This window comes from Rutidosis leptorrhynchoides, chromosome 6, assembly GCF_046630445.1.
Source record: "Rutidosis leptorrhynchoides isolate AG116_Rl617_1_P2 chromosome 6, CSIRO_AGI_Rlap_v1, whole genome shotgun sequence".
Taxonomy (NCBI): domain Eukaryota; kingdom Viridiplantae; phylum Streptophyta; class Magnoliopsida; order Asterales; family Asteraceae; genus Rutidosis; species Rutidosis leptorrhynchoides.
Window position 1 is genome coordinate 46312585 of NC_092338.1, and position 9657 is coordinate 46322241.

The following is a 9657-nucleotide window of genomic DNA, read 5'->3' on the forward strand; positions in this document are numbered from 1 at the left end:
AAAAAAGGTCGTTGTGCGTTTTCGGGATGATAGCCGAAATACACTTACAAAAGTAGGTCAGCCGTCAATTCTTTATGGCCATATCAACGTAGATCAATAAAATCATTTATGGTTTTGATAAAAGATTAATTAAAAATTAATTGTTTTTTGGTCTTGGATTCTCGGTAACAAAAGCAAAGGTTGTTTTTGGTTGCCACAACAAACAAGACAGAGGTTGTTGACTTTTGTTGTTAAACATGGCACAAGTGAACAATAACAATAGATTATTGTTTTTGAAAAGAATAATGATGCGTTAATTTTATTGTATAAAATAAAATTAAAGAAAATGGTTTTCATTGATGACTATGAACAAACGCAAACAAAGTGTTTGTGGTATTTGGTGATTAAAAAAAAAAGTGCATCTAAAGCTTCTACTGAAAATAATATGCATCTAAAGCTTCTACTGAAAATTAATGTGCAAGGTACAACGTATAACTATATGGTCAAATTCATTTGAGCCTTCGGAGTCACAAGTATATGATGTATATATATATTACTCAATTAACAAAATAGTAAATCTAAATTAATTCATATGAATAGTAAAACGAAATTAATAATTTACTATTCACATAAAAAAGCGCATATGATAAAAAGCGCATCGCATATGATAAGCGCATATGATAAAAAGCGAATATGATGAAAAGCACAACGCATATGATGAAAATCGCATATGATTAAAAGCGCATATGGTGAAAAACACAGCGCATATGATTAAAAGCGTATATGGTGAAAAGGATATATGATAAAAAAAAACACATATGGTGATTTATAAAAAAAAAAAAAACACATATGGTGATTAATGGAAAGCACATATGGTGATTAATGAAAAGTATATTGTGAAAAAGAATCACAAATGTTTCTTGAAAGAATTCAAGGTAAGAGATATGAACCAATTCATCCATCATGTGAACCATTTTGATATTTCATGGTTCTAATAGACGCATCTAGCGGATGGTCTCATATTTGTATGTTATCAAGCCGTAATATGGCATTTGCAAAGTTTCTTGCACAAATTATTAAATTGAGAACACATTATTCTGATTACACCATTAAAAGGATGAGACTTGATAATGCTGGTGAGTTAACATCTCAAGCATTTAATGATCATTATATATCTACAAGGATTGTTGTTGAACATCCAGTTGCTCATGTGCATACACAAAATTGGTTTAGCTGAATCAATAGATAAACGCTTACAGCTAATAACTAGACAATTGATAATGAGTACAAATCTCTCAATATTTATATGTGGACATGTAAATTTACATGCTGCGACATTAATTCGCATTATACCATGTGGAAGTCGTAAATATTTTCACTTAATACTTGATTTTGGCCAAGAGCCAAATATTTTCTACCTTAAAACATTGGTTGTGCAGTGTATGTTCCAATTGTATCACCACAACACAATAAAATGGTTCTTCAAAGAAAGATGATAATATATTTTGGATATAAAACATCTTCAATCATAAGATATATTGAACCCATGATGGGTGATGTTTTTACAGCACGTTTTGCTGATTGTCATTTTAATAAAACATTGTTCCCTAGATTAGGGGGAGAAATAAAAATAAAAAATAAAATGATGCTTCATGATGCGAACATCAATTAAGGTATATTGAACTCGCACAAAAGAATGTGAAACGAAAGTTCAAAAATAATGCATATGCAAGAACTTGCAAATTAATTACTTTATGCATTTACAGATATAAAAAAGTGACTAAATCATATATACCAGCGATAAATGCTCCAGCTCGAACTGAAATTCCAAAAGCTGGCAATAATGTCACTGTTGAGTCTTTGCCACGCATCAAACGTGAAAGATCAATTGGTTCCGAAGATAAAAATCCTCGAAAAAGAAAATCAGCTGATAATGAGGTAAGAGAAAGTGTTCAAGAAGAACCACAAATCAATATTCCTTCTGCAGAGGATATTGATAAATGTAAATACTAAAATTGTGATAAATTATGCAATATTATGGAACCGAAATGAAACTAAAATCTCTATGAGATATTTTCATATAATGTTACAATGACATCATGAATAAAGATGATGATCTTGAACTAAAATCTGTCATTGAATATACAAAATGGACATGATTGAGCTCAATGGAAAGGAGCAATAAGAGCTGAATTAGAATCGCTCGATAAAAGAAAAGTTTTCGGATCAATCGTTATCACTTTTAAAGATGTGAAACGTATGGGATACAAATGAATTTTTATCCGAAAAGAAATGTGCAAATGAAGTTACAAGGCAAAACTAGACTTGTAACTCAATATTTCCCACAAAGACCATAAATGAATTAGGAGGAAAAATTATCCTCCTGTAATGGATACAATTACTTATTAGATACTTAATCAACCTGGTAGTTATTTAAATGCATCTCATGAATGTTGTTACTACTTATCTGTATGGATCACTTAATAGTGATATATATGAATATACCTAAAGGGTTAAGGTATCATAAGCATCTAATGTAAAACCCAAGGGAATATATTCCATTAAATCACAAAGATTTCTAAGTGGGTTTATACAAACGGGACGTATGTGGTATAACCGATTAAATGACTACTTGATAAAAAAAAAGGGTATAAATATAAACTTATTTTGCACGTATGTTTTATAAAAACAATGTTCGGATATGAGATCGTAGTTGTTTATGTCAATGTTCTTAACATCATATGAACAAATAAAGAGATCTATGAAATCATTCAACTTCTAAAGAATTATTTTGAAATGAAAGATCTTGAAAAAACCAAGTATTACCTTGGATTGCAAATTGAGCATATGCCTAATGGTTTACTTGTACATCAAACAACTTATACCGAAAAGATTTTAAAACATTTTTTTTTTAAAGACAAACTCATTGTTGTTAGATCACTCAATATTGACACTGATCTATTTCATCCCTGCGAAGATCATGAAAATTTTAACAGATCGGAAGTTCTATATTTTAGTGCAATTGAGGTTCTTATGTATCTTATAGATTATACAAGATCTGACATTTCTTTTGCAGTTAATTTGTTGACAAGGTTCAGCTCAGCCCCTACCAAAAGACATTGGAATGGGATCAAACAAATAGTTTGATACCTTCGGGGAACTACTGATTTATAATTATTTTATTCTAACAACTCGAAACAAGATTTGTTTGGTTATACAGATGCAGATTATTTATCCGATCTACATAAAGCTAAATCTCAAACTGGATATGTATTCCTAAATGGAGGCACCGCAATATCATGACGTTCTCAAAACAAACACTTGTTGCAACATCATCAAATCATGCCGAAGTGATTGCATTACATGAAGCTACTCGGGAATGATTTTAGTTAAGATCAATGATACAAATCATTATTGATTCTTGTGGACTAGAACGCTATAAAAGCGTAACAACTATCTATGAAGATAATACAGCTTACATAATACAAATGAAAGAAGAGTATCAAAAATGACAGAACAAAACATAAATGCTGACGAGGCGCTAAAGCTATAAACGGTCTTAACGGTCATAAGTTTGATGGAAAAGAATGGTATATTTGGTAAGGCTCAGAAAAAGACTGAAAGGGAATAGGAACTGAAACAACGGTTTGAACAAACCATGAAGGAGACTGTAGACAAATCACGAGGGCCAAACTTGTACATAAAAGATTTAGATGATACAGTTTCAGATGAAAACCTCAGATTCTTCTCATATACTCAAGATCTCGTAAAAGACAACCAGATTAAAATGAGATACGTTCAATCAACAACTCTGCTGATCTTTATACCAAAGCACTGCCAACTGCTATTTTCAGAACACACGTTCATAATATTGACATGAGGCATGTTCAGAAGATGTAACAACTCAGACGTTGCCTACTTGAGGGGGAGTCAACTCTATGCTGCACTCTTTTTCCCTTAGCTAAAGTTTTATCCCAATGGGTTTTCTTTAGCAAGGTTTTTAACGAGGCAGTACTAGTTATTCTCTAATAAAATTGTCATCCAAGGGGGAGTGTTATAAAATATCTAGATTGGATGTTAATTTTATTATTATTATATTTCTTGCATAGTAATATTTTATGCTATAAATAGACATGTATGGTAGCCATTTAAGGTGCACCATTTCTCTTGAAATATCAATATCAATATTTCTTCTCTCCTTCTTCTCTCTTTTTCTCTCTTTGTTCTTATAACCATTAAAGGTAGTTATAAGCCTACTGAATTATAACAATATGTAATTTAGAAAAGAGAAACCGAAGAAAGGCAGTTTTTATTTCCTGCAAAAACCCTTTCAATCCTTCCCGCTGTTTTCTCATCTCATAAATAAATAAATAAATAAATAAAAAATAAACAAACAAATCCATTCACAATCTTCTATTTGTATTTATGCTTGCATTTTTGCAGAAGAAACCCTAGCTTTTCTAAAACCCCCAATTCCAATACTTATTGACCAACAGGTTAATCTACTCACCATCATTTTTCATTTTTCGTTAATTATATACGTTTTATATTATCTATTCATAACCTAATTCCTTCAAATCTTTGTTTATGATATTTATCGATTCATATAACAGATTATTGATTATAAATACAAATACAAATGGAGGGAATAAGGTCGCCTGCGACAAATAGAACACCGGAGCAGGTTTTTACTGACTTCAAAGGAAGAAGAGCTGGTTTAATCAAAGCCCTAACAACCGGTACGTTGTATATGAATTGTTGATATAATTTTAATTTTTGTATTTTTTTATTTTTTTTTAATGTAAAATTGGGCAATGTGGTTTTGCAGATGTTCAGAAGTTTTATCAGATGTGTGATCCTGGTAAGCTTCTCTCTTTGGTTTTATTAATTAAGAAAAAAATTATAACAATAATCAGTTTTTTTTTTTTCTTTTTCTTTTCATGTATTCATTTATTATTTTTAAACATGTAATACACTTTGAATGTATTGATTAACAAAATAATGCTTATGTTAGGAGACGAGTAGTGCAATATAAGGTGGTGTTTAGTAACCAGTTTTTGAACTGATTCTTTCGTCAAGTGCTTGGTTTGGTGCTTGTATCTCAAGTGGATGAATTCATTGTAAATCCACTGGAGGTGTTTTTGTAGCTCTATGGGTTCTTCACAACTTGCTGAAGGCCCTTTATTTATTTAATTTCTGTTTTTTCGCCACCAAAAAATTAGCTCTTTGAGTGCAGTTTAGTTATTTCAGTGTACCTTTTGTATGTTTATTTGCTAGTTTGTTCCACCCAATGTATCCTGTTTGTAGTTTTCTACTTTAATGGAAGTTATCTTCTGATAAAAGAAGACATAATGTCTATACTCCCTTATTTTCAATAATAATGGCTATATATAGATTTGTTATGTCAAATTTAGTAGTTACAGATAACTAACACTGACCTTGTGGACGCTCATAATAATATTCTTCATTATCTTAATAATATTAACGTTAATACTAATACTAACAAAGTCGAAAGTAAAGATAAAGAAATCTTGTTGGAAATATGAGTTAAACAAAATTTGAACTTGGAGAATATTTGGAGTTAATGTGTATCTCTTTATTTGCAATGAAGGTAGGATCAGTTTCAGACTTCTAACTGTAAGAGGACTGTTCTTTTATACCCTGTTAAAACAAACAGATGCAGTATTATAATATGTTTCTCTCATTTCTGGTTATAATTTATGTTGTATTACAGAGAAGGACAATTTGTGTCTATATGGATTACCAAACGAAGCATGGGAAGTGAGTCTGCCTGTTGAGGAGGTGCCTCCCGAACTTCCTGAGCCCACTTTGGGTATAAACTTTGCGCGAAATGGTATGGAGCAACAGGCCTGGTTATATCTTGTAGCAGTTCACAGTGATTCATGGCTGCTATCTGTCGCCTTCTATTTTGGTGCACGGTTCGGGTTTAATAAGAATGACAGGTAATATTCATTATGCTTTTTGAAAGGTTACATACTTTGATATTTTCAACACGTGGCATCAGGTCCCACTAATGCGGTGCTACGTTCAAGGTGGTGACTTGGCAGCCTTGTGTTTGTGTTTGAGTTTGTATCTCAAATTTGTACTTCTACATACTTACTGTTATTGTAGACAGATAATTGCTTTGTTCACACAATCACATCATCTATAGGTTGTTCATACTTTGTTTGATTGTGCTTTGATTGATGAGCTACATGTTCGTTGATATTTACATTCTTCTTAAGTTAATTGATATTATTGGTCATATTGTTATTGGAGGTAGTGAGGTTTACTACATGCTTGAGCTTTAAGTTGACTTTCGGTAATGATTACTGTATTTAGTATCCGTTTGTTTACAATTTCAGGAGAATGCTCTTTCAAATGATAAATGATCTTCCAACTGTATTAGAAACTGTGGCAGAATACGCTACAAATTTGAATGATCAGGCTGAAATTCGAAACCGTAGCAGTAAAAGCAAATCAAGTGGGAAAAACGTAAGGCCTCTAAAATTTGTTTTTTGGTTTCTTTAAACTTACTTTGTAACGATGACCGTTTCGAACTATATAACCATAAATGGGTCTGTTCATGTTGTGTTTTATCACGTACTGGTCAATCAGGTCAAAAGTTGATCCAGCCTCCAAGTATATTTGTATCGCATAAAACTTCTTAAATCCTTTTGTTTAAAAGATTAGATCAGTACATAGTAATTGTTATATCTGTATCTGGGGTATACCTAGCAAATGGGTCAGGGTGGGTCGGTTTGGTTAACGGGTCAAAATGGTTTTGGGTTGAAATGGGTCATGGGTCAAAGGGGTGAAAATGTTTAACGGTTCCAAACGGGCCAGGCTGGGTTGGTTTGGGTAACATGTCAAAATGGGTAATGGATCAAATAGGTCCAAACGGGTCATATACTTTTACATTTATTATATTGTTTTTATTATTATTATTATATTATGTATGTATTATGTATTAATGTATTGTTAGTCTTTATTATATATATAAGCTTGACCCATTTGACCCAAATTTGAGAGTATGGGTCTCAATTGCCAGGTATATTCTGGGGCTCGGCATAATGTTTTTGGTCAACCTGACCCACTTTGACTTATTAACCAACCTGTACGAGCGGTCCATTTTGTCACCGCCATTAACAAATTTTATTGCTTACTTTGGCAGTCAAGACCATCTGAATTGCCTCCTAAGGGAATGAAGATGGCTGCAGCAGCAGCACCCAAAGTTGATGAGGAGAATATAGAGGAAGAAGGTGACGAACAGGGTGCGACTTGCGGAGCTTGTGGTGACGATAATGCGACTGACGAGTTTTGGATTTGCTGTGATATCTGCGAGATATGGTTCCATGGAAAATGTGTAAAAATTACACCTGCCAAAGCTGCGTTTATCAATCAGTACAAATGCCCATCCTGCAGCACCAAAAAGGCTCGTCTTCAAGATTAACCTTCACAAACATATATACAAATCTACTTCTGTTGGGCTCAAATTAAGTCTATGATCAACATTCTGGTAACACTATTTGATAAGTTGCTGGATTTTATTTAAGGGTCAAAAGTTAATTATGCCTTTATGATATTCAGTTCTTATTTATATTTTGCTGTTGAATTAACAGCTTTTTTCTATAGCCTTTTGTTTTGATATTTGTGGGCTTCTGGGTCAATTTATGCCAGAGGGTATAGCATGTACTGGTGGAAAATGTCTAAATCATGGTTAGTTGACCCCTAACGTGCTTTGTCTAAGATTTTCAGATTTCATTGTATATAATTTACAAAAGCTACACTCCATTTATGTAGTTGCCTAAGTGTTAGTAACACAAAGCAACAACCACAAACCCTGCATACAGTCATATTGCAGCGATTAGCCAATAAACAAATATGAACACACTTTTAAACATATACGCACAAAACTTCAAACACAAAATCCCAACTGGAACTGATGATAATAGTGCATTAACGAATTATGGTCCAAACATAAAATGTATCTTCATTAGTAAAGTCCAAATGTATATGTTTACACTCTTGCATGTAGTATATTTTAATTTAATTTAATACTCTCGAGTTTGTTGAAAATGGAGTAATACTCGATTGATCTCAGCAAAAGCATTTCATGTATAATTAAAAAAATACGGAGTAATTTAGTGGCGGATCTTGAACGAAATTATTAGGGTGGCCGAAATCATTTCCTAAAGTATTAGAAGGGCCCGTATATAATATTTGGTGCAAAGTGTTCGATTGGTGGGTATGAATGTCTTTACGTCATTAAGTGTCAACGAAATCTTCCTTGGAAATTTGAGTACCACAATGTCGTCTTTAGGATCTAAAATATGGCAAGCGGTGATTTGGTCGTGTGGTTATCTCATATGGAGGAATAGGAACCAAAAAGTCATTAACAACAAGTGTTGGAATCCGCTCGTTGCGTTGTGTTAAATTTAAGTGAAGACCTTCGAGTGGATTGCGAAAAGATGTAAAGCAAAGACTATCAATTGGCATGATTGGCTTCATAATCCTCAAGTTTTTATTTCATAAGTTGTCAGTTTAACACCTTGTTAGATTAGCAATTCTCGCGAACTGTTTAATCGTGTTGTAATTCATATTTGATGGATGGACTGCAGAAATGTAGCAGCCTTCCATATGATGTATCTATTTTCGGGTATAATAAAATAGTCATACTACTTTTTCAAAAAAAAAAAAAAAAGAGAAGGGCCCGTAAATAAATTTTTAGTCCCTACTATACGAAATTTATGGTAACAACCCAATTTTTATTTAAAATTATGGTAACAACTCAATTTTTTGGAGGGGCCTTTGTCCACCCATACTCCCCTTATGGTCCGCACCTGCGGAGTATTATATTAAAAAATACGAGTATGTAAAATAGAGTTGACGCGTAATCATATGAAGTTTTTTATGTTCAAATTATTTGAGAAGGGTTTGCATTTTGCTCATATCTAAGTGGAGGGTTATAATTTCTTTTTTTTCGAAAGGCAAATTTTATTAAGACAAAACTATTACAAAGATGGGATTCTTACATACAACGGAACCCCAACACGACATAAACAAAGCAAAAATGGGTGCAAAGGGAGCACCCAATTAAGGACGAACACGACAAATACAATCACGACATACTAAGAAGGACGCTAGGATTAGAAAGCCAAGTCAACCAATCGAGTTTTTTCGTTTTCAATCTCGAATTTACCCACTCGAACACTTTGTTTTGGATTTCGTTCATAGCTACCGGCACACTCCAATTCTTACCTTTGAAAACCAAGTTGTTTCGGTTTCTCCATATCAAGTATGCGCAACACCATCTAACCGCTTGCCATATCAATTTCCCGTGGCGTGACAACGAGCTAGAACCACAATCTATTAATAAGTCGGATAGATTTGAAGTTGTGAAGTTATTTATGCTCCACCATTTAAACACACGAACCCAAATATTCGTAGCGTATTTGCAAGATAAGAGGGAGTGCTCCACCGACTCTAACTCATCATCACAATTCGGACAACGAACACTATGGAGATCTATCCCACGTTTATCCAATTCTAGTCTCACGGGAAGCCTCTTATTTACGGTTCTCCAAATAAATATTTCTATTTTTTTGGGAACAAGTTGATTACGAATTGTTTCTTGGAGCAAACCGAACGGATTGAGAAGCTGCTCGTCGACTATGG

At 33.1% G+C, this 9657-nt stretch overlaps 1 protein-coding gene across 1 annotated transcript; it reads left to right on the top strand.

The window, feature by feature from the left end:
• Positions 1-4338: 4338 nt before the first annotated feature.
• Positions 4339-7684, top strand: LOC139851412 (PHD finger protein Alfin1-like). Its single transcript, XM_071840443.1, has 6 exons — positions 4339-4475; positions 4593-4718; positions 4808-4840; positions 5714-5942; positions 6345-6474; positions 7154-7684. Exons 2-6 carry the CDS (start codon positions 4619-4621, stop codon positions 7430-7432), a joined length of 771 nt encoding a protein of 256 aa, XP_071696544.1. The 5' UTR covers positions 4339-4475; positions 4593-4618; the 3' UTR covers positions 7433-7684.
• Positions 7685-9657: the final 1973 nt, after the last annotated feature.

Excerpts from the sequence above, each read along its gene's own strand:
- LOC139851412 (XM_071840443.1), top strand. The coding sequence starts at position 4,619 with ATGGAGGGAATAAGGTCGCCTGCGACAAATAGAACACCGGAGCAGGTT. Across the intron at positions 4,719-4,807 it reads AATCAAAGCCCTAACAACCG|ATGTTCAGAAGTTTTATCAG; the intron begins GTACGTTGTATA and ends GTGGTTTTGCAG. Across the intron at positions 4,841-5,713 it reads TTATCAGATGTGTGATCCTG|AGAAGGACAATTTGTGTCTA; the intron begins GTAAGCTTCTCT and ends GTTGTATTACAG.